Source organism: Lonchura striata, chromosome 9, assembly GCF_046129695.1.
Source record: "Lonchura striata isolate bLonStr1 chromosome 9, bLonStr1.mat, whole genome shotgun sequence".
Taxonomy (NCBI): Eukaryota; Metazoa; Chordata; class Aves; order Passeriformes; family Estrildidae; genus Lonchura; species Lonchura striata.
This window is the reverse complement of record NC_134611.1, coordinates 14,264,262-14,287,913: the sequence shown is the minus strand read 5'-3', so window position 1 is coordinate 14,287,913 and position 23,652 is coordinate 14,264,262. Positions and strand designations below refer to the sequence as shown.

Below are 23,652 nucleotides of genomic sequence, written 5' to 3'. Positions count from 1 at the left end.
CCTACCATAGCCAGCAGTGAAAAGGTGAGCACACCCTGTAGTTCTAGATGTGTACACTTGGGTTCCAGACCTTGGACTAAACACCTGCTAAACACCTGCTGCTCAAGCAGAGAAAAAATGCTTAAACAAGGCTCCAGGATCTTACACCTAGAAGCAGCAGCAAGAGTTAAAAGATATTTTGGTAACCATGTGTAGGTACTGATGAGAAAAATGCCACCTGCTGAGGAGCCAAACCAAGAGCTGGAGGCATAAGTTGGACTGCTTTCAGGAGGGCTTGTTTGCAGGGGTGGAACAGGGCTGGGCTGGGTAATTGCCATTCGGTTCGCTTCTGAAAGGTTGTCTGCTGAAGGGAGTTCCTGAAGGGAGCTGGAAAGTCCTCGCTTGGGTGAGTAGCCAGGCATGGGAGGAGGAGGGTGCTCAGGGAACAGGGTTGCTCCAAACAGGCACAAGTGCTGGGGAAGGGAGCTGAGCAGGTGGTAGAAGGGAAAGGCTGCAGACAGAGCAAAAACTACTTGTGGCGGACCAAACTTGTGGTGGGACCAAACCACGATCTTTCACTGATGCCATTGTGGTAAGGAGAGTGAGATTCCCAGTGTTTCCTCGCAATGAAACACAGAAAAGGGGGTGGTGGGGGGGAAGGAGCCACAAATAGGTTGCAAGGGACGCTGAGCCAGCACCAACGGCCGGGAGCATGGGAGTCGCCACAGGTGGGTCCGTGGAAGCGCTGCCTTGCGGCGACGCGGAGCGAGGGAACGAAGAAAGGCCGGGGCACGCTGCGCCCGTGTCCCGGAGGTGCTCGGAGGGTCCCGCTGCCGCCCTGGGGCCGAGGGCTGAGCATCTCGTGGTGGAGCCGGAGGCATCGCGCACTGCCGGGAGTGTCCGCAGCCGCGGGAGCCGCGTCCGTGGGCCTCGGTGCCCGCGGGACTGCCCTCCCGGCTCCGGGGCGGGCGGCGGCGGCGGCCCCGCCCGGTGCGGCGGCGGCGGGCGGAGCCGGCGTGCGGGCGCGGCCCCGTCTCCCTGCGGCTCTCGGCGGTGCGGCGGCCCGGCCGGCTGGGCCCCCCGCAGCCCCGGGCATGGGAGCCCGCGGGCCGGCGGCCGGGGCTGGAGGAGGAAGAGGAGGGAGAGGAAGAGAAGGCGGCGGCGGCGGGGGCCGCTGACCAGCGCCGGGGCGGCGCGGCAGCCCCGAGGCCGCGGTGAGTGGAGCGGCGCGGGCAGGCCTGGCCGGGCGGGCGAGGCCCGGGATGCGACCCGGGGGATGCGATCCCGGTCACTCATGGGCGGCGCCACGCCGGCTCGGGAAAAAGCCTAATTCTGAGGTTGTTTCTCATTTTTTAAATAAGTTTTTGCATGTGTCGGGGACTGGAAAAATTAGGGGGCGGGGGAGTGTTAGTTGCGCTGAATGCGGCCCCTCGCCCCACTTTTGGCCAAGAGGTTGCCACCTTTAAGGCATCGGGGCCACCGGCTCCCACCGTGCCTCTCTTCTCCCAGCCCTGGAATGTCTTGTGGGAAGAAGGATGGAGTGCTCGGGGTTGAGCATCCCCTGCAAAACGAGCATCACCAGCCCCATGGCACATACTGCACTGGCTTGAAGCCCTGGGGACCAGCTCCACAGCCCCAGGTTGCTTTTGGCCTCTCACACCCTGCACAGTTGCTGCGGTGGGGGGAGATGACATCATATTTCACAGCCCCCTCCTTAGCAGTTTAAACCCACTCATGTTCGTGGTGTCCTGTGGCTACTGCTTGATGGAGTGCTTTGCTTTTGTTCTTGCTGAGTGTCACCCTCTACTTGCCTCAGGGACCATTCTATCAAAGGGCCCCTAAAACCCGCTCTGATTTTTCTCTATTGCATCCCCATCTGGCTGGTGGGGCACCACCACTCCATGTACTGCTCAGGCTTTTGGGGAGGGTTTCTGGCAGGTGCTGGGGGCAGGCAGGTCCCCATGTCATGGGCTGTGCGGGGTGACAAGGCACTGTGATCGGGGAAAAGTCTGAGCAATAACAGCAAAGCTAGCTTTTCTTCAGAGAGCTGCTTTCTAGAAAAAACTGGATGTGGGGTTGTGCTGCTGACACATGCCAGGACACCCCGGGGTTATCCACAGGGGTATGCTCTGCATCCTGCAAAGGGAGGGTTGACATAGTTGTGGTGTTGGGCTCAGAGCCTTTTCTAGCACCTCCCTGCCTGTGGTGGGTTCCAGGGTCTGCCTTCCAGGGTCAGTCCTGTGACTGGGAGAGCACACTCCAGAGCAGGGTTGGGTGCAGGATCCTATTTCACACCTCAGCTCTAATCCCCATATCAGCATAGTGTGGCCATCACTGCCGTCTCAGTGACCTGTGGCTCCCTGGGGAGCCCCACTGGACAGGGCTGCCAGGATTGCCAGCCCTGTTGGGTGCTACCTGCACTCCTGCTGGGGGTCCTGCTGCAGACCCCTAGCCACCAAGGTCCCCCCAGGGATCACCCAGCAGCTCTGGCCTGTCCCAAGTCCTCAGGGCTTTGTGAACCCTGGTGCCTGTCCCTTGTGATTGCTTTGCCATGTCCTAGCAGCTTCCCTAACAGCAGGGCAGGGCTCAGGGCAGGAGCTGGGGTGCATAGCTGTGCTGTGACCTGAGCCCTGGCAGCGGCAGGCCTGGGAAGGGCTGAATGTTTGACTTCTCTGGGACTCCCTAGTGACTCTCCCAGCTGGCTTCCCAGCAGGGCTCTGGCCTGGCTCCAGGCATCATGTGGGAGATAAGGGGACCCTGACTTCCAGCAATCCAGTGTCCCAAGAGGCCTCACCATCAGGAGGAGGGGAGAGGATCTGCACCACTGGCTATATGCCATACCCCCCTGGATGTGTCAGGGAACCCTGACTCTGAGGGGCTGGGATGTCCTGCTTGGCTTGGCTCCGTGTCTGCCGTGCAGTTGCTCACCCACTGGGTGCCTTGAGAAGGGCCCCTGCCAGCATGACTCTCACTGCCACCCCGCTTTTGTGCTGCTGCTGGGGTGTAGCTCTGTGGGGAGGGAGCAGGATGGGGAACAGGGAAATGGGATGCCTCAGAAAGGGGTGGCTGGTGGGGACACCTGTGGTGCTCTTGGGACATCCCAGGCTGACCATGTTTTTGGAGAGTGTAGCCTTCATCAAGGGCTCAGCCTCCATGGGGGCTCTGCGTGGCATGTCTGGAGGTGTATGCATATTCTCTCTGGGTGGGAAAAATGGAAGGGGAGTGGATCTGTCCTGTTCTGGTCTTGGCCTAGGAAAGCAAGGAGGTGATTTGCTGTATGGGGCTGAGGACCTCTCATATCTTCATGGTTGTGCCTTCAGAGCAGAGATCCAGGTGCAGCATTCCCCCTCGAGTGCTCCCTGGCATACCAGCCTGCAAGCCCTTCATGTCTGCATCAGGCCTGTACTGCTCCTGCTGTCCCAGTGTCATTTGGGCTGTGTTGGGGGCTCAGGTTTGTGGTGTCCTGAGCATGAAGTGTCTTGGCAGGATCAGGACCGTGGCTGGAGCCGCCCCCCTGCCCCGCCAAGCGCACATGTCCGCCTGCCCGTGCCCAGAAGATGACCAGGCTGCTCTTGGGGGTGACCCTGGAAAGGATTTGCAAGGCCGTGCTGCTGCTCTGCCTGCTTCACTTCGTCATCATCATGATCCTCTATTTTGACGTCTATGCGCAGCACCTGGACTTCTTCAGCCGTTTCAATGCCAGGAATGCCTCGCGCACCCACCCCTTCTCCAACTCTTCCCGGCCCAACGGCACCGTTCCCAGCTACGGGCCAGCCGGTGCTGAGGCCCCATCCCCCAGCACCAAGCCCAGCACCAACCAGTCTGCCACTGAGAAGCCCTTGCAGCCCTGCCAGGAGACACCTCCTGGTTTAGGTGAGACATGCTGGGTGAGCATTGGGGATGAATTTGGGCTCTGACTCTGAACATGGGGCTAAGGTGGGTGCTCATGGCTGACATCCTTATCCCCTGGGCTCTGGGCATGGCTTCCCCATGAAATAGTAGAGAAACCACAGCCTGGAACTGTATCAGGACAGCTGTTTTCAGGTTTTGTTAGCCCAGTCTCTCTGCCCTGGTTTAGGAAAGGTTCTGAGCGCTCTCTGCCCTCAGCAGTGCCAATCCCCCTTGCAGGTCCCCCTTGCTGTTTGCTTTACCACTCTGGGCAGGAGCGGCAGGTTACCGTGACCCTGACCATGTCCTGTCCTGTGGGCATTGCCCTGCCCTCCCTCTCACAGTTGGGCGCCTGCTCATCGAGTTCAGCTCTCCCATGAGCATGGAGCGAGTGCAGCGGGAGAACCCTGATGTGCGCCAGGGTGGCAAGTACACACCCCCAGACTGCCTACCCCGGCAGAAGGTGGCCATCCTCATCCCCTTCCGGCACCGCGAGCACCACCTCAAGTACTGGCTGCACTACCTGCACCCCATCCTGCGCCGGCAGAAGGTGGCTTATGGTATCTACATCATCAACCAGGTGAGGGGGCAGGGGCAAGGGGTGGCAGGGCTGGGGTGGGCAAGCAGGCGTTGCTGAGCTTTGCTCTGCAGTTTGGTGAAGACACCTTCAACCGGGCCAAGCTGCTCAACGTGGGATTCATGGAGGCACTCAAGGACGACGAGGAGTATGACTGCTTCATTTTCAGCGACGTGGATCTCATCCCCATGGACGATCGCAACCTCTATCGCTGCTACGAGCAGCCACGGCACTTTGCTGTTGGCATGGACAAGTTTGGGTTCAGGTGGGTGCCCTGGGGAGCTGGGGTGTTTCTGCCCAGGCAGGGTGGGAATATCTCTCTGAGATGGCATCAGGGCAACCACCCTTGATTGCCAGCTAGGGCAGGCACGAGGTTGATGGCTCAAATTGTGTACCTGAGATGGTAGAGAGCCCAGAGCCCTGGGTAGGAGGGTGACACAGGAAAGCATTGGTACTTGTACTCGGGGGTCCCCATGGAGCTCACCTCCATCTTTGCCTGTTCCTGGGGCTGACCCATTTGCTGTCAACCTGCAGGCTGCCCTATGCCGGCTACTTTGGTGGTGTCTCTGGGCTGAGCAAGTCCCAGTTCCTGAAGATCAATGGCTTTCCCAATGAGTACTGGGGCTGGGGAGGAGAGGACGATGACATCTTTAATCGGTAGGTGCCTAACCCTCACTAGCACTGACTGCTTGGGGTGTACCAGACTTCCCACCGAGCACTGAATTAGCTTACAGAACTGGTGTTCCCAGTTTTGTGGGGGATGTACATGGGCTGTGCCACATGTCAGGGAGGGATTGAATTACACTTCAGCTTTGGGGCTGATGACCCTTATGGATGAAACTGGCCTTTCCCAGAATGCTGGGGGCTGCAGGACACCCCTCTGCTTCTCTTGTGGGTATGGCCTGTGGGCTCTGCTCCATACAGGGGCTGGGATGCTAGACTTGGTTGTGTCCAGGGCTGAGATTAAAGACTTGGAAGTATCTTAGTGGTGGCCCTGCAGCAGCCAGAGTCATTCCTGCCAGCAGCCGGCAGGCAGCAGTACAGCTGCAAGCTGAGCGAAGCCCAATGCCCCCACACCCTGCGTTGTGTGCCAGAGCTTGACAATGGCCACATCACCTCCCATGGGTTCCCCCATGGTGTTGCCCAGGGAAGCAGTGTGCAGCCAGTGGGGTGTAACCAGCCTGTAATAGCCAGACTAGCAAAACACCCTTGTAGGAGTCCTGAACACATGGCACAGTTGTGATTTCCACACAAGGTGGGCTCGGGGTGGGAGACAAGAAGTGTGTGGAAGTCTGGAAGAGCTTCAGGCAGCTCTTGATCTGAGGGGAGGGCTCCAAGGGAAGGGCTAGGCAGCGGCATGCAGGGAATGTAAAGGGCAGGGGCCGCAGAGGGAGGGAGGAAAGGGGGGAGAGATGGATGGCTGCACATGGATGGCTGCCTGTGTGCAGCACAGGCTGAATGCAGCTGCCGGTCCCTGGATGGGAGTGGCACTTTGGGCACACTGCCATGGGGTATGCGGACCCCTAGGTCATGATACTGGCCTGGGTGGGGCCTGGCTTGGCACAGCTTTGTTTAACCAGGAACAGGTTTATTTTGCCTGGGGTCTGACCCTGGAGGTCTCTGGGCTGGGGAATGTACTACCCTGGTGCTCGCACACTGATCCCAACCTTCTCCTGGCCCTCAGCATATCCCTGAACGGCATGAAGGTGTCAAGGCCCGACATCCGCATCGGGAGGTACCGCATGATCAAGCACGAACGCGACAAACACAACGAGCCCAACCCGCAGAGGTGAGTGAGCCACAGGGCTGGGGCAGTTGGGATGCTGGGCAATCACTTGGCTGCTCACCCCCACAGAGGTCCAGCACTGCTGGCCCTACAACAAGACATCCCTCCATCTTCATCCTGCTCTTCTTTCCACCAGATTCACCAAGATCCAGAACACCAAAATGACGATGAAGCGGGATGGGATCAGCTCGCTGCAGTACCGGCTGGTGGAGATCTCCCGCCAGCCCATGTACACCAACATCACGGTGGAGATCGGCAGGCCACCACCCCGCCTGGCCCGCGGCTAGTGCTCCTGTCACTGGGAACCCCTGTGCCTGGGCTTGGCTGGGCATGGTGGGTTTTGCCCCAGCTCAAGAGCCAGAACTGGACAGGGATGTTTTCTGCCTACTCTGCTGCCTTCTGGAGACGGCTGCCCCCCAGCCGGCCCTTTGGTCCCTAGGATTTCTCCATCTCCCCCATCCCCACGAGTGTTTGCAGGACCCCTGCCCCATACGTGGTGTGTTGGTGGATGAACCCAGCTGCCCTGCAAGCAGCTCCTGGCACAGAGGGAGGGGGCAACCCCAGGCCTGGCAAGGAGCCCCCAGTCCATGCCAGCTCCTGCCTGCACCCTGGGTGGGGAGGGTGAAATCCCACTGCTCTGTGAGAGCTGGAGGGTCCCCACCAGCGCTGTGAGAAGTGGGGTGCAGGCTTCCCCCTTTACCAGCGCTGGAGCCACTGCTGCCCCAGCTGGGGATGGGAGCAGCCTGGGGCCCCCAGGCAGGCAGGATCAGGGCGAGGTTGCTGCCCTGGCCAGGCACTGCTCATGCTGCTGGGCACACAGACGTGGCTTGCTGTCTTCCTCTGCTTTAGTCTGGTGCTTAGAGCCGGGCCCTGTCTCAGCTCTGCCAAACAGAGACCTCTGATTAGTGAATGCCCCTCGCTGTGCCTCAGTTTCCCCAGGGCTGGGGGGATGGCAGCTGTATCCCATCCCCCTTCCCCAAAGGCAGGTGCTGTGTGTGTGTGCAGCCCCTGTCTGCGCCTGCCCTCACCTGCCCTCCCTGCTTTGGTGGGGTAAATAGGGCTGATTTGAACCCCCCAGCACGTTTTGGTGGGGGCTGGTGCACCCTCTAGCAGGGAGGGAATCTTCTCCTTGAGGTCTCCCCTTGTCTGCCTTCCCGCTTCCAGGCAGGGGCAGGGGGCTGCAGGCCGGAGAAGCCGGGACCATGCAGGGCTGGAGCCCTGTGCCCCTCCATGGGACTGGGAGCCCCAGCACCCCCTGATGCTCCATGGGGGGCTGGGAGCAGTGGTGTTTGGAGCAGGGCAGCTCGCCAGGGCTGGGGGGCACCGGCGACTTTTGTACATTTGAATGTCTGACCCTTTTTTCAGCGTACGTTGAATGCAGCGTTCGGTCGTAGAGACCGGGGGTTTTGTATTTAATAAAAGTTTGAAAAGTTGGCAGGCTTTGTGGGGGTGGGATAAAACACCATCTGATGAGGAAGTGGGATTGTGGAGTATAGAGGGGAAGTCCTGTCTGCCACCTCCAGCTGCTGGCTGGAAGGCAGAGCCCCTGACTCAGCCCCTCCACCCCTTGGGGGAGTCCCCACTCACTCAGCAAGGCAGAGGGGCCTAACAAGGCACCCACCTAGGGAAAGTGTACAGGGCAAAGCCAGCTGCCCTCACTGTGTCATGGATATTTGCTGCCCTCCAGTCCATCTGGGGACAATACTTCCCCCCCAGCAGGGGTAAGCCTGTCCTCCATCCTCTGCCTTACCTCCAGCTGGTTTTGTACATCCAGGTCGGGCAAAGAATGCCCCAGGACCAAGCCGGCTGTTGGTTGCCAATACTTGCCATCAGAGGGGAAAAGAGCTGCACCCATTAAGTGTGGTCCCCCACTGTTCAACCCCTCCCCTCACATGGTTCCCAAAAAAGGGCACAGCAGGACACAACCTCAGGAATATAAATCTCATTAAAATCTAGGATACTTTAGAACTCTACACCAGGAGAGACACTGGCACAGGCAGCGCTGCCCAGGGACACTGGCACAGGCAGCGCTGCCCAGGGACGCGCGCGTTATTGCTAACAATTAGAGGTGAAGAGTAGCGGCGTGACTCGAGGGGCAGGGCACGGGCACCATGCGGGAACCTGCGCCCCTCGCCGCGGCACGACGGGGGGCTCGGGACGGGGAGCTGGAACATCCTGCTGGGGCTCGCCGCCCACTGCCTCCCGCCACCGTGCCAAGCTGTGCCATGTCCCTGTGCCAGCCTCGGGGCTGCAACATGGGGAGCACAGGGTGCTGGCTGGGAGGGGAGCAGTCGGGGTAGGAAGGGTCTCATCCCATCCACCCCAAATCAAGAGCTCCAAGCCCTTTGGCTGGAGCTGGAAGACAGATTTAAAACCGCCCAGCCTTTGCCAGTGCATCCTGTTCCACTAATACTGACTGGGGACTGAGCATCCCCAGATGGCTCGGAGCGAGTGGGCTGGTGTAGCCCTTCGTGTCTCCGCTGGTACCTCTTGCTAAGCAGCAGCTGGGGGAGGCCGGTCCATCCTGGTCCCCCTTAGCACCATGGAGGGTCCTCCCCTGCCAGTGCTGGAGCTGCCAGGGAGAGCTGAACCTCATCCCTGTCTGGTTACCCCCTAGCCAGGCTTAAGTACTCCCCAGCCTCCTGCCCCATCATGGGGCAGGCAGCAGCACTGGGCTGCTTGTGGCTGTGCCCAGCTTTGTAGGCAATGCCTGGCCACCCAGAAGGGCACCCACAGACCCCAGTGGGGCCACAGGGTGGAGGGGTGCATGGAGGGGAACATCCCAGCCCACTGCCTGCACAGCCCCAGTGTACCGTGCATATGTGCATGGCCACGTACGCCACATGTTTGCCCATGCTGTGTCTGTGAGGGACACACACGTGTACACACGTGTGCTCTAAGTGCTTGTGTCTTGTGCCATCAGATCCCCGTTCTGGTGCAAGCAACATGCTTGCCCCCATCTTCCTGTGCTGGCCTCGTGCCTGGCAGCACCCCTGGGTATGACCACCTGTGAGACCCAATAGGCTCTGAGCCACAGTGGCTGAGACCCAGGCTGGGGATCCCTGCAGTGCCAACCCTTGCCACGATGGCCTTGTGCACACACAGGCCGCGAGCAATCCTGGCATGCCCAACCCTGGTCCCACTCCGTGTCCTCCCCATGGGAAGGTCAGGAGGGTGCCCCATGGCAGGGCAGGCTGCCTGGCTTAAGGAAGGGGGGGTGGGAGCCTGGGAGCATCCCACCCCCCCCATCCTGTGCATACCTCCAGGTCAAGGCTCCTGCAAAGTGCCTCTGGCTCCCAGCCCTCCCGGGGCCGTGCCCCCTCCTCTCTTGTCCCAGCGTCGAGCACAAAGGTTACCGTAAACACGAGGGTTAACGAACGCCACGGGGGCAGGGGCGGGAGGGGTTAACCGGCGAGGAGGTGGGGGGGTCTCGGGGATGGGTGCTGAGAGCCCCCATGGTCCAGTGCGGCCCGGAGCCAGGCTCCGCCAGCGGAAGGTGCAAGAAGGGTTAGAGAGGGGGTGCGGGGATTGTGGGGAGTCACAGTCTGGAGTCCTGGCTGTGGGCTGAGCCATTACTGCCCTGCACAGGGGATGCAGCCGCCTCACTCTGGCCCTTCTCCGGCTGCAGGGGCTGCACCTCCAGGTGAGACTCGGTGGAAGGGCTGAACACCGGGGCGTAGCGCCCGCTGCGGTGCTCTGGCAGAGCTGGGCCCCAGTCCTTGCTTGCCTTGGTAGCATTTTTCAAGCGCTAGAAAGAGAAAGGATGGAGACAAGATTAGCACCCACCATGCTCCCCTGTCCCAGTCTGCACCAACATGCCAACAGCTTCCAGGGATGCACAAACGTGCTGCTTTATGCACGCTGCCTGCACACAACCACTGCTGACAGCTCCAGGGACAGCCTTGATGGCAGCCCCAGGTGGGACTCAGACAAAGGGGTGTAGCCCCTGGCCACCCACCTCAAGCAGTGTGTCCCCCTCAGAACGGCACACTTTGTAGATGGCGTAGATGGGGATGCAGATGACGGAAGAGAGCGCCATGAGGAAGCCAATGCTGATGGCCCAAGTAGGGTAGACATACTCATTGTAGGAGATGGGCCGGTACTGGATCACTGTGAAGACCAGGATGAACTGGGAAGGGATAGGCAGGATCAGCCAGTGGGGAGCAGCCAGCTTGCTCTGTGCCCCCACAGCTTCCCCACGCTGTCCTATTGCTGGTCTCCTGAGCTCAGCACCCTCCTCTCCAGGGAGCGCCATGTCCAGGTGAGCTCCTCACTCCCTCCTCCCACAGCCCAGTGCCCCGTGGTTGCAATGCTCACAAATATGATGGCAGGTGAGATGAAGCGCCAGCAGATCTGGAAGAAAAGTGGGGGAGGAAAGCCCAGCATCATCTCAATGTCCTTGAAGTAGTTGCGGTGTCCTGGGGAGAAAAATGACCATCAGCCCTGGTGGTGACCTGAGCCCCCTCACGGCTTACCCAGCCCCAGCCCCAGCGTGGCGGGACCCATGAGCCCCCCACAGCCACAGCTCCTGATTGGGCAACAGCCTCCCCATGTAACACAGAGCAAACTGCTGATTGGCCAGCTGTTGGGGAAAGCCCTTCCCCATTGGGTGGCCGGATCAGCCCTACCATCTGATTGGCTGCAGGCAGCTGCACCTACCATAGATGTACATGATGGCCACACACATGATGCAGGAGATGACCACCAGGGAGAAGCTGGCGGCGTAGTTGTCCATTAGCAGGAGCCAGTAGATGCCCGCCTGGAAAACAGATGCATTGGCACAGCTGCCCCTGTGGTACCACTGCTGCTGGCAGACACCAGCACAGCCATGCTGACTGTGCCGGCAACACACAGCTCAGACACCGCTGCCACAGCTGGCACGGCAATGCCTGATGCCAGAGTCAGCACGGAGACACTTAATTGTGGGTCCTGTCCTCAGTGTTGGCATGGCAAGACCAGGCCCTGGCTGTCACTACCATCATAGTGCAACAACGTGGATGTGGCTGATGAAAGCGGCCATGGCAATGGCACCCCATAGCAACATGGGGTCCCATGGTCACCTACCTGTGTGGTGAGTGGGACACCCAGCAGGAAGCCAGCCACAGCCACTCCCAGCGTTACAAAGGTCTTTTTGCGGATGATCCACTCATTGCCCACCTCATCCACAATGGCCGTGACCAGAGTCTCCAGCAGGCAGAACTACATAGGGGGCAGAGAGGGCAGCATGTCACCACCTTGGCCCCACCATGCCACCCCATCTGAACATGCTGGCCCCAACATGACCTACCTGTGTACCCAGCCCCAGGAGGATGAGCATAAAGAAGAAGAGAATGGACCACAGTGGTGAGATCGGGAGCAAGGTGAGGGCCTCAGGGTAGGCAACGAAGGCCAGGCCTGGCCCGTGGTCAGCCACCTTGGAGACATCCACACCCAAGTGGTTGGCCATGAAGCCCAGGATGGAGAAGATGACGAAGCCAGCATAGACACTGGTAGCACAGTTGGTGATGCTGATGATGATGCTGTCCCTATGGGAAGAGGAGTCAGGGCTGGCAGTAGACACGAGGACAGTGGCAGGGCTGGGGGACTGTGGTCGGGCACTTACCGGTAGCAGTTGTTGTTGAACTTGTTGTAGGAAGCCATGGTGATGAGCCCGCCCCAGGCACAGCCCAGCGAGTAAAAGATCTGTGAGGCCGCGTCACCCCACACCTGTGGCAGTGGGATGGTCAATGCTGTGCCCCCAGCCCCGCTCAGCCCTGGCTGCCCGCCACCCTTTGTCCCTGCTCACCTTGGCATTGAGGATCTTGTCCCACTGGGGTGTCAGATAGTACATGATGCCAGTGACGGCCCCCTCCAGCGTGATGCCGCGCACGAAGAGGATGGTGAGCACCACATAGGGGAAGGTGGCCGTGAAATACACCACCTGTGGGGCAGCACCTCAGTGAGGTGGGGATGGGGACAGGGGTGGGGACACAGGCAGGAACGGCTCAGGTGTGGCTGTAGAGTGGGTTATGGTCCAGAGTCTGGAGTGACAGACCAGGAGGAGCAGATATGGTCCAGAGAAGGGACTATCCTGAAGGAGGTGAGACCATGGCCACATGGGAGGAGCTATGTCCAGAAGGGATGTGGCCAGGTCACAGGGGTGTGACCTTTCCCAGAGTGGGAGGAGCAGACAGAGAGCAGGAACAAAGCTAAAAGAGGAGGAGCTGCACCCAGAAGGGATTGGGAATATATCCACAATGGGAGGTTCATTCCCAGTAGGGGTGGGGTTATGCCTAGAGGGGACCCGGCCATCTATTCTGAAGGCATGTCCACACCCCCAGGGAGGAACCTGGAGAGGGAACACACAGGTACCTTTCCCGAGGATTTCACGCCCTTGATGAGGCAGAGGAAGACAACGACCCAGGAGACACCAAGGCAGCCCAGGAGGGGCAGCCGAACCTCGCCCAGGTTCCCGATGTCATCCGACAGGTTCAGCACATACCTCCTGTGTGGGGAGGGGGCAGCAGCGTCAGTGGGGCCCAACCATCATCACGTCCCCCATCCCTGATCACAGGCCCTGGTACCTCCAGTACTCCTCGCTGGGGCTGGTGCGCTTCTGGGTGCTGTTGAGGAGCTGGGTGATGTTGAGGGCAGCACGGCTGGAGAGATTCCCGTCCAGCACCCCCACGCAGTCGGGCGTGTTCCAGGGGTTGCTGCAGTATGTCCAGGGCAGCACGCGCGTCATGGACACAAAGAAGTAGTAGAAGGCAATACAGATCACCACGTTGTAGTAGATCCCGATGTATGTGGACACCACCATCATCCCGTAGCCCACGCCTGGGAACAGCACCGGGGAGGGGTGAGCGGCAGGGTGCAGCGGCACGGGCACGGCGCACAGCACCAGGGGTTGTGGCATGGGAGGAGTGGGCTGCATGCAATGCTGTCAGCAGCCTTGCAGCCATCCTGTGGCTGAGTGCCTGGCTTAGTCACACGTGTGAGGAGCACTGTGCATGGGATCCTCTACCTCCAAACTAGCCTCGTGGTGCCGAGGGTCCCCTTGGACACATGGCAATGCATACAGACTGCAGGCAAACTCATGGGGCCCGCAGCCCAAACGAACAACTGGATGGGGGTCACTCCTGGCTACAGTGACTTTAGGCCTGCAGTTATCTGGTGGCATGGCATGTGACAGGCCACATGAGCACAGGGAAGTGCACCCCAGGCTCAGCATAACACTGTGCAGGACACACAAGAGTGTGTGCATGGGCTGCTCGCACTCAGACATGACATTGTGGGCGTGTCACCTGGCAGGCAGCCTGCAGGTGTGAGCCAGGGGAGCCAGCAGAATAGGAGCATGCCAGTAAGCCAGGAGATGCACCTGGAGCAGGGTCCAGCCATGGCAGGGCAAGCATGTGGGCACAGCACCTGCTACCTATGGTCCAGGGAGGCGACTGTAGAAGCATGCCCACAGCTGGACAGGCCACAGTGTGTTCAGGGGACCTGAGTGGCCTCTGCAAGAGTGATGCGCTGGGGACACGTGTGGCTTATGCAGGGATGTGTGTGTAATGCCTGCAGTGGATGCCAGCGCAGGGCTGGGGTTTGCGCAGGAGATGCGACGCGTGTGCAGGGACACGTGTAACGTGTGCAAGGGATGCCAGGCAGGCTGTGCAGGGCAGCGTAGCCAGGGCAGCCATGTGCACAGGGGAGCAGGGCAATGCAGACTGTGATCTATGCGCAGGGCATGTGTGTGTAGGTCTGCACAAGCTGCAGGTGCCTGCACTGGGCCATGTGATGTGCCAGAGGTGTGCATGCACCCCATGGTGTGTGAGGGTCACGCCAGCTGCCGAGCACGGTGACAGCAGGTGTCTCATGCTGGCCTGTGCCAGTACGGACAGGCATCTCCTTACCTTTGAACATGGGGCTGACCCTCCAGACACCAAGACAACCCTGGCTGGCAAACTGCCCAAAGGAGAGCTCCATGAAGAACAGGGGGATGCCGCAGAACACGAGCATGATGAAGTAGGGGAACATGAAGGCACCTAATAAGCAGGAACCAGAGGATGAGTGAACAGTAACCCCAAGCCCAGCTGTGCTTCCCATGCACTGCACCACCCCAAGAAACACCATACGGGGCTGGGCTGCACACCCCCACACGTGCCCAAAGGAACCCCACTCCCCTGGCCCCGACACCCACCTCCCCCATTGCGGTAGCAGAGGTATGGGAAGCGCCAGACGTTGCCTAGGCCCACGGCATAGCCCACGCTGGTCAGCACAAACTCGATCTGGTTGCCCCAGTTGCCACGCTTGACGCTCTTCTCCTGCTTGCCCTGCTCCCCGGGCACAGCGCCATTCTGTGGAGAGATGCCATGGGATGTGTCAAATGGGGACCCCCCTGCTGGCCCCATTGGAAGGGTGACAGCCGCCGAGCGGGGCTGGGAGGTCCCCGGCATCCTTCCCCATCCCGCCCCCCTGCCTGTCCCCGCTGCCCGCCACGCACAGCCAGTGCCAAGGAGGGGGAGGGCAACGGTGTCGGCCCCCCCCAGTGAATGGCTCTACCCAGAGCCCGGCTGCAGCAAAGGGAGAGCCTGCAACTCATACAAAGCAGGTCCAGGCGCCAGAGCACAAAGGGGCCTCTGTTCTCAAGCCCCCCCCTCCCTGTGCCCAGCGAGAGAGGTCCTGCTGGGTGGCCACTGCCCACGACTGGGGGGGAAGCTGCAGGACCCCCAGGTTGAAGCAAAAGCCCCTCTTGATGGGAAGTGAGGTGCAGTGACTGGAGCTGGCAGGGGCCTGGGTACCCCCCCAGGAAAAAGCACCCTGCTTCAGCCAGGGTCCTGCTGCCAGCTCAGCACTAAGCAAGGGCACCGTGCTTGGGGCAGCTCACAGAGGGTCCCAGGCAGTTGGGTCCCTTGAGTGGACAGCCCCAGTGCCCAGCTGTCTTCCCTGCAGGGGAGTGGGGGGGCAGGGGGGCAGAAGGGGGCAAAAAGGGCGCTTTGTGCAGACTGCCACACAATGTGAGCTCACACCAAGGAGGACAACAACAAAGGAGATGAGTGCCTGTCACCCCAGCAGGGATGGCACCCATCACCCCATGGCTCTGTCCAGCACTAATGTCATACTAATGTCCCGCAAGGATGCTGTGGAGCTCTGGCAGGTTAGGCTGAAGGTAGATGGCATTTTGCAATGCAGGGGTGCCCCGAGCCCTCCCCTCCCCACCTGAAGCCAGGTGATGGATGGGTGCATGGGGCGAGGGTGCTGGTTGCCAGTTCATAGCCCCACAGCACCCATGCTGCTACAGGAGCAGCACAGGGTGCCGGCAGCCCTAGGAGCCTGCTGGAACTCCACGGTGCTGGTCTCACCACCACAGACACCCCAGTGCCCCATGCCCACCTCGTGCCTCTGCCCCCGCTGCCCCCCACAATGGCTGACGCCGGCAGTGAGCGGGCCACAAATGGGAGCCGTCACTTTGGATCTGCTCAGGGCGGCGGGGCGGGCAGCAGGCGCGGTGCACCTAACCGTGTCATTTGATTAGGCCGGCACAGCCGGGACGTGATGCCCAGCGACTCCGGCACCGCGCTGCCAAACAAAGCCATCTGCTGCGAGCGGGGCCCGCACGCGCCGCGGGCTGCGGGGGGGCTGCAGGGGAGCAGGGCTGCAGCAGAGGGGCGAGGGGGCACGGAGGGCACTTTGGGCAGGGCTGTAGGGGCAGCACGCTGCCGTGCCCAGCCGGGGAACCGGAGTGCCCCCAGCTGACTCTGTGAGCCAAGGGGCCATCAGAAACAAGCTCACGGCAGCTCCAGGTGCTGGGGGACCTCCCTCCCAGCAGAGGTTCTTATTGTGGGGTGCTGTGCAAGAACAGGACTCAAAGGTCCCCAAAGCAGGGGACAGGACACTGGCAGTGCCCCATGCCAGGGCACACTGCCCACTCGAGCAGACTGATCTGGTCGGGAAGCTTCTGATTAAGCTGCTCGCACTAACGAGGCTCCTAATGAGCAGCACAGCCAGCAGGAGTGGGGCAATGCTCCAGCCTCCCTGACAAAAGGTCTGGTGAGGGGACCAGATACACTATATGGCCCAGCCAGGAGCCCTGGCACTCACGGGGGACCTCATCCCTGTTCCAAGCCATCACTCTGCTCAGGTGACCCCCCTGGCTTCACTCCCAAGCCTCATGGAGCACCCCAAATTTGAGTTGCCTGGCACCAGTGCAATGAAGCTGCCAGGCCTGTGCTGCTCCCTCCTCCTTTCCTGCAGCACTGGGCTTTGGTGCACTTGTCCCCAATAAGGGGGCAGCCACATGTGTGTCCATGCATGCACAAGCGAGCACACGTGCGCAAACACTTGCATGCTCACCCATCAGCTCACTACAACCCCCCCTCCCCAAATCTAGGAAGGTCATACAGTCCTTTACACTCATTAACCATCCTCCCAACCCCACACGGTAAAAAAGGAGGTAGATAGAGAGAACCCAGACATCTGGGAGATTAAACTCCCCCCCCCCCCTTCCCTGCTATGGGAAAGGGAGAGGGAGAGCTGCCACGCAGCAACAGTGCAGTCTCTGGAGGGCAAGGTCCTACTCCCAGGCCCCAGATTTTCTGTGCATGTAACCCAGTGCAGCCTCAAAGGATCCCTGTCTTGAGTGATAACATCAGGGAGGAGGAAGGATGCACCAGGCACCCCAAATGTCTTCAGAAGGGAAGTTCCAAAAGGGAATGTCCAAAACATCCCAAAAGGGGACATTCGGGGTACCCAGGGCATCCTTCCTCCCCTTCCCCAGGGAACCCCCCACACATCACAGCCAAAACTTCCCCAGCCCAGCAAAGCAGGCATCATCCATCACCCTGCCTGGCACCAAGGTCTTTCTCATGCTAAGCAGCATCGACTCACACAATGACAGCTTGGCTGGGGTGCCCGGATGCGCCCCACTTCCCCGAGGGGCCCTGATTTATGGCTGGTCAGCTTGTGATGGTGGCAGGGTCAATACTGGAAAAGGATGTCCTCATGGGAGGCATCTCCAGCACAAACTCCCTCCTCTTTTTTCCTCCATTCAAACTGTCCACATGGGGGTATGCCAGCCCAGCACTTTGCAGGGCACAAACCTTATCTAGCCCCCATGAACCAGTGAGGGGCCCCCAATTTCTCCAGAGGATGCCCTGCAGCCTCCAACTCAGGGGCCGTTAGGGCTGCTCCTGCAATGCCAGCAGAGTGTACCCCTGATGTCATCAGCCTGATGTCATCACTCATTGCCACGGCAATGGCAACAAACTCACAGCTTTTTTAGGCAGGGGCTGCTGGAAGATAGAAAAATATGCTAATTACATCATTTGCCATGACAGTGGCTCTTCCAGGGCAAGAAAGTGGGGTACAGGATGCTGGAGGCAGATGACCCCAGCCTGAGGTGGGAGTTCCAAGGGATGTGATCACTTAGAGAAGGGGTATCCTGGGTACCCTTGCTGACTGTCAACTGATCCTGGGTTCTGGGGGCATTATAATCTGGCCCTGCACTCCTTGTCCTGGTTCACGGGGTAATGAATCCACAAGTGTCATCCCTGCATCCGAGGCTGCTGTGCCCTGATGCAGGCACAGCACATGACTGACTCTGCCAGCCTCACCAGCATATCCTAACTCTCCCTACCCTCTCTCTTTGGTGTTCAGCCCCATGTTTGGCCCTGTCCCAGTGTAGCAGAGACATACTGTGTGAGAAAAGGCATCTGGCATGGTAATGGGGACAGTCCCAGGGCTGGGGTAATGCAGTGATGAGGGGCACACCCAAACCACAGGATCTTCCAGGAGTGTTACACTGCCTTCACCACCCCCCATTGCAGAAGGCTGCCCAGCCCCAGTGACAGCCCAGAGCAAGCTCTGAGAGCCACCAGCACTGCCCTGGGGTGCCATGGGGGAAACGAGGCAAACTTTGACATTGCTCACTGATACACATGAAAGGGAAGAGGGGAGGGGGAACAAGGAGGGTCTCTGCTACACTCTGCTCCTGCAGCACTGAGTTGCAACCCAGGTGCTGTACACCTCTCCTGCAAAATCGGTAGATTCCAGGGATAACAAACACACAACTGTCAGACAAGCTCTTCTTGCTCCCAACACAACTGGGGCCATGGAGGGGTTTGGTGCCATACTCTGCCCTCCCTCCCTGGAGCACCCCACATCAAAGGCTGTAGGGTTTGTGGGTACCTCTCCAGCATGCCATGGCACAAACCTACAGCTTCAGCTCCCCCCTGCAGAGCCACCACCCCAAAGACAGTACAAAGGGTTTTGGAGACCCATGAGTGGTGGGGGGACAGCGCTGGCATGGCCACCACTCTGCTTGGCCCGCCCCCAACTCTGCCCCCCAGGTCCTGCTCTCACCTGCCCACTGACCTGCTGAGAGGGTCCGAGGGGGCCTGGCTGCTCGCAGCTGCCATCCGGGGGCCCAGGCTGGACGGCTCCGTGAGTCCCCAGCTTCATTGGCACCTCGGGCTCCGGCGCAGCAGCAGCCACCCGCCCTCCCGCCTTCCCCCGCCCACTGCCTCCAGCGCTTGGCACTGCTCCCCACTTGCCTCCCAGCCAGGCTCGGCCCCCCGTCGCCCGCCCCGCTGTAGCGCCGGCACCCCACCATGCCACCTGCCCTGGCACCATGCCTGCCCGGCCCACCCCGCGGGCACTGCCGTGCCTCTGCTACCCCCCACGAGCTGGACCCCCACCCGCCAGGTGCCCTCCCTGGCCCGTGTAGGCAGGGCAAGGCAAGGCAGAGCAGGCTGCACAGCGGGCTCAGCCCTGTCCCACTTAATGAGGCCTCATTAGCGGGGTCCAGCTGCTCACAGCCCTGCACGCTCCAGTGGGCAGCACTGCCCTCCCTGCGGGCACCGCTGCCCGTCTGGTCAGGGCCAGAAGCTGCTCTCGGAGCGTAGCAGAAGATGACATTCCCTCAGAGCCTCTTATTTCCATGCCTCAACATCCAAGCCCTACACATGCGTTCCTGCCCTCATGCCCATCATCCACATGGCAGCTTGGCCCTGCATGCCCAATCCCAACCCTGGGCATTCAAGGGCTGCAGGAACAGGGCATGGCCCTGCTTGGCGGTAGGGGCACAGGGACAAGCCTTTCTGCTGGCACATCCTCAGCCTGGTGCCATGCTACTTCACTCAACCTCATACTATTGCTGACATCATGGGGCCTCCATGGCAATCCTCACAAGGTCACTGCCCCAGGGGGACCATCTGGCTGGCAGGAGGGCTATGCCACGACCCCTTCGCTGCCCAGGCACCCCGCAGCCTCCCTGCTCACCCCTCTGCCAGCACGAGGTGGGACCCTGGTGGGGTGGTGTGTCCCATAGGAGGCCAGGCAGAGGGTGCCCTGCAGCCAGGCTCGGGGTGCCCCAGCTGCTCTCAGCCCTACGTCCTGGCTGGGGAGAGTGGCCGAGGCGCCAGTGACACATGATGGTGCACGGAGGGCGGGGGGACGGGCCGGCGCTTTCGGGAGACCATCTGGGGTCCAGGCAGCAGCGGCCGAGCGCGCACACGTGAACAGCACACGTGTGCGGGGCGGGCACTCCACCTCCCACATGCCAGCACCCAGTGCTTCTTCCTGTCCCCTCCTGCACCAGCCACCCAGTAGCTTGGGACATGTCCCACCCATGGGATGGCAGCACTCAACTGTGCCCCCCACGACATGCAAGCCAAGAGCCACCCCATGCTGTGCCAGCCCCGGTGACCCCAGCCCTGCCCTACACACAGCCAGGCAGCTCTGTGCCCAGACACCCTGCAAGGTGTGTGGGCACCTTGTGGCCATCCCTCCATGACCCAGTTCAGCTGCAGTACTTTGCCTGGGCCACCTGTGTGCCACCACCATGTTTTGCCCTGGGCACATAGGTCTCCCTGCCCCTTAGAGTAGCCTGAGCACAGCAGGACCCACCATCCTGTCCTGGGGATTCCAGATCCTGTGCCAGCCTTGCCCTGTGGGAGCAGAGTGCCGCATCCCTGGCAGCCCAGCCAGCAGATGGAGGAGACAGCCAGCTGCATGGAGGCACACTGCTAGAAACAAAGGACCCTCACCTACCCTGGCATTCTGTTCCCCAGCCTGACTGGCTGGTGGTGCTGGGGGTGAACTAGAGAGACAGGGGCGATGGGTGTATGGGGGGTGGTCCACAGGTCTTCCAGCCCCCTGACAAGGCTGCAGGGTGACAGGGGTAGGAATGATACCCAGGGACCTGTCCCAGTGCCACTATCGCCTAGCTGAGTGCTTCCCAACAGGGCTGCCTTTCTCTGGCCCCGTTCTACCAGGGCAGACATGATTCTCCCGGGGCATTCAGGCAGAAAAATCCCCCGCCAGCCCCCCCATCACTGCCCCTTGGTATTCCGGGAAGGGCTCCCGCAGCCAAAAGCCACTTCCGCAGCTCCTGCCGCTGGTCAGTGGCACGGCGCCGCTGGGGGTGTCTGGAACACGCAGGGACCCCCCGGCCCTTACCCCCCTTGCAATGCAGTGGGAGCAGTGCCCCAGGGTGTAGTCAGGGTGATCTTGGGTGACAGCAGGAACCCACCTGAGCTGGGCAAGCTGCAGCCAAAAGCAGCCTGGCATGCCAGCAAGGCAGCCCTGGGAGTCAGGAGCCACTGGCAATGTTGGAGTCTGAACAAAGCACCCCAAGGACAACAAAACAAAATGTCCTTAAAGGCCTGGGAGGGAGAGGCAGTCAGACCCTCCCCTGTGGCTCACAGGGAGCCCCTCTGCCCAGCTACACAGGGACTGATCCAGCCCTTGTAACTAACCCGCACTCCTCTTGCTATCCACAGTCAGAGCATTTCTGGGGGGGCTTGGGAGAAGTAGGGTGGGCACAGCCTCTCCCATCTGCCTCCTGTTTTGGAGTAAACATTCAGAGCTTCACAGGGGCACTCAAAAACACAGGTCCTGCAAAAGCAGTATACATCACCCTTTTTCTCCAGGCCCCAGGTGAGGAAACTGAGGTACAGCTGACATCACCCACCTGCTGCCTCCATCACCCCTGTCCCTCCCCAGGTGGGGCACAGCAGGCACTGAAAACTTGTCCAGCCCCAGGCATGGCACACAATGCCAGGCAGGGGTTGCATGGTGAGAGCCCAGCTGGACTGGGGGTGGTGGGGGTAGGAACTGCACCCACAGGCAGGGATGAGAGGACAGGCAGGAACCAAACTTTACGAGGTTACTGACAGGGCCCTGGAGACAGGCCAAGGAGATTATGTTCCTTTCCCAGGGACTCGGGCAGCTCAGTGGTCAGAACCTGGCCCACTGCAGCTCCTCCTGGTGCTCATAGGATGCAGGAATGGGGATGCTTCAGGAGCAGGGATGCTCTCACAAGAACCTACCCTTCTCCCCACAGAGCCCATAGCAGCAATGCCCTGTGCAGCAGTATCCTTGCACCCTGCAACCAGGGGAGGCTCAGGAAGAGGTCTGAGAGCCAGGGCAGCCAACACAGCATGTGTCAGGCCCTGCTGCATGTGACACCCTCACCCTGGAGTGGGCTGGTCAGGTACTTCTGAGAAGCGGGTTAAAGATCTATGGGGAGTGGGCGGGCACTCCAATGTCTGGCTCCTGACACAGGTGTCAGGCTCAGCCCTCGCCTCACTGCGATGCTGACTGCTCTGGTCATAGCAAGAAAACATCAACAGCACGGAGTCATGGCAAGCGCCACGTGCAGAAGTGCCAGGACAGACCCCTGACTGTGCCAAGATATATCCTCAGCATCTCCCTGTTACCGGCCCAGGGCTTCTCCAGAAGAAATCTACCTTCCTATCCCACCAGCTGCCCCAGCCCCTTCTCCGTTGGGGCAGGATGGGTGCTGGGCTCCCTGCTGCAGGCACGGCCGGCGGGGCCATGCTGGGACACACAGGCAGAGGAACTGCGTGCACGCGGGCGCGCTGGAAGCACTTGCTGGAGCATGCTGCTCCCCTGGCTCTTGGCTTCCCAGGCAAATGCTGGCTCCCAGCCCTCCAGCTGGAGTGTGCAGCTATTTCAGGAAGCCCCCTGGGAAGGGGAGGGCCCGGTGACGGTGTCAATCTCAGCATTCAGCTCCTATCCTCTGGGGAAGAGGGAAACAGCCAAACCTAGCCTGAGGGCTCACCTGCCCAAGGCAGCACAGCAGCTTTTCACAGGAACCTGAGCTGCCACAAGCATGGGGCCATCACAGCCTTCCAACAAAGACATGCAGCGGGCACATCCCACATCTGCCCAGAACACCAAATCCACCCTGGCGCAGGCAAGCGCACGGCGGCTGACAGCACCCTGAAACACACCGCTCATGAGGATGGAAGGTCAGGCACTACACCAGTGCCCAGAGAAACCTTCCTCTGCCACTGCACCATCCTACCAGCCCAGTCTCAGAGAGCCCACTGGGTGAAGGCAAGGAGAAGCACCCACAATGTGCCCCGCTGGAGCCACCTGGCTTGGAGGAACACCTGGACCCTTTCTGACAGCAGGCTGTACAATCGCCTGCCTGCAGAGCTGGGGTGGGTGATAAGGCTGGGCAGAGCGCCTGAAAACAGGTGATAGCATCTCCAGGCACAACAAGACACCACACCCGAAGAGCCCCACAGGCAACAGGCTCATGGAGAGAGAGCATAAGCCCAAAAATCATCATGCTGGAAGAGCACCATAGTTCCACAACCCCAACTGGAGCTCCCGGAAGGGCACACCAAGTCCTATGGGAGCCCCAGTGTCTTGCTCCCTGCGCCAGGCTCTCTGGGTCCCCGAGGCAGTGGTGCACACCAGCCCGCTCCCCACACCCCTGCACTTACCAGCAGCCCCTCGCTGCACTTATCGGCCATTCCTGGAGGCTGGAGCGCGGTGCCAGCTGCCCAGCGCAGGGTCCCTTGCCTGCCCGCTCTCTGTCACGCTGCCTGCAGCACCAGCACTAGCGTCCTTCAATCCACCGGCAGAGCAAGCTGGGCAGAGGGGAGAAGACACCAAGAGAGATGTGACTGGCGGGGTGGGCACATCCCCACCCCAGGCCTCTCTCTCCCTCCCTCCAGGAAATGGGGGGCTGTGCCAGGCAAGTCGATCCCCTCTACCTGCCCACTGGGTAGCAAGACTCCTGGTGGAGGACGCAGGGCCTGGGGCAGGGTAGGTTGTTGGTGGGGTCTCTTTCTGCTGGCTCCCAGCCCCTGCAGCGTCTCTGAACCCCCTGGCATCCACACGAACGGCGGCTCCCAGGTGTTTCCCAAGAAGCAGTTAAAGATTTACCCGGTGTGGACAGACGACCTTGTGGACAGCTGGCTGCTGGCCCCCCGGCAGGTGGGCGTCAGGGGCCGTGGGCAGGAGCAGGGCCCCTTGAGCTCTCCCCCAGCAAGAGATGAAGCTGAAGTGGCTGCGGCACACGGCAGCGCCGGGACTGGGCGCAGAGCGGGGCCAGTGCAGGGCTCAGCTGCCGCGCAGGACACAGATGGGAAACGATTGCCTTCTGCCCCGGTGCATCGCATGCACGTGCAGC

General features: G+C 60.7%; 2 protein-coding genes across 6 annotated transcripts; one reads left to right on the top strand and one right to left on the bottom strand.

The window, feature by feature from the left end:
* Positions 1-111: 111 nt before the first annotated feature.
* B4GALT2 (beta-1,4-galactosyltransferase 2) lies at positions 112-7,667 on the top strand. Of its 3 annotated transcripts, none has more exons than XM_021528301.3 (7): positions 112-385; positions 3,466-3,852; positions 4,212-4,447; positions 4,519-4,709; positions 4,979-5,101; positions 6,129-6,233; positions 6,367-7,667. In XM_021528301.3, exons 2-7 carry the CDS (start codon positions 3,537-3,539, stop codon positions 6,515-6,517), a joined length of 1,122 nt encoding a protein of 373 aa, XP_021383976.1. In that variant the 5' UTR covers positions 112-385; positions 3,466-3,536; the 3' UTR covers positions 6,518-7,667. The 3 variants fall into 3 exon arrangements, with proteins under 3 accessions (XP_021383976.1, XP_021383967.1, XP_021383984.1); XM_021528292.2 differs by lacking the exon at positions 112-385 and adding an exon at positions 1,026-1,193; XM_021528309.3 differs by lacking the exon at positions 112-385 and adding an exon at positions 1,213-1,316.
* A 490-nt stretch (positions 7,668-8,157) lies between these two features.
* Positions 8,158-23,354, bottom strand: SLC6A9 (solute carrier family 6 member 9). Of its 3 annotated transcripts, XM_021528281.3 has the most exons (14): positions 23,234-23,354; positions 22,961-23,107; positions 14,404-14,560; positions 14,117-14,248; positions 12,794-13,046; positions 12,582-12,714; positions 12,016-12,150; positions 11,833-11,936; positions 11,518-11,755; positions 11,295-11,429; positions 10,890-10,989; positions 10,548-10,648; positions 10,189-10,359; positions 8,158-9,978 (listed from the first exon to the last, which is right to left on the bottom strand). In XM_021528281.3, the coding sequence occupies exons 2-14, from the start codon at positions 22,988-22,990 to the stop codon at positions 9,769-9,771; spliced, it is 1,899 nt and encodes a 632-aa protein (XP_021383956.1). In that variant the 5' UTR covers positions 22,991-23,107; positions 23,234-23,354; the 3' UTR covers positions 8,158-9,768. The 3 variants fall into 3 exon arrangements, with proteins under 3 accessions (XP_021383956.1, XP_021383948.1, XP_021383942.1); XM_021528273.2 differs by lacking the exons at positions 22,961-23,107; positions 23,234-23,354 and adding an exon at positions 18,576-18,708; XM_021528267.3 differs by lacking the exons at positions 22,961-23,107; positions 23,234-23,354 and adding an exon at positions 18,564-18,696.
* Between the last annotated feature and the right edge of the window lie 298 nt (positions 23,355-23,652).

Coding starts and splice junctions, on each gene's coding strand:
- B4GALT2 (XM_021528301.3), top strand. CDS start 3,537: ATGACCAGGCTGCTCTTGGGGGTGACCCTGGAAAGGATTTGCAAGGCC. Junction 3,853..4,211: donor GGAGACACCTCCTGGTTTAG/GTGAGACATGCT, acceptor TCCCTCTCACAG/TTGGGCGCCTGCTCATCGAG. Junction 5,102..6,128: donor GACGATGACATCTTTAATCG/GTAGGTGCCTAA, acceptor CCTGGCCCTCAG/CATATCCCTGAACGGCATGA.
- SLC6A9 (XM_021528267.3), bottom strand. CDS start 18,662: ATGAAGCTGGGGACTCACGGAGCCGTCCAGCCTGGGCCCCCGGATGGC. Junction 12,151..12,581: donor GCGTGAAATCCTCGGGAAAG/GTACCTGTGTGT, acceptor GCTGCCCCACAG/GTGGTGTATTTCACGGCCAC. Junction 10,360..10,547: donor TCTCACCTGCCATCATATTT/GTGAGCATTGCA, acceptor ATCCCTTCCCAG/TTCATCCTGGTCTTCACAGT.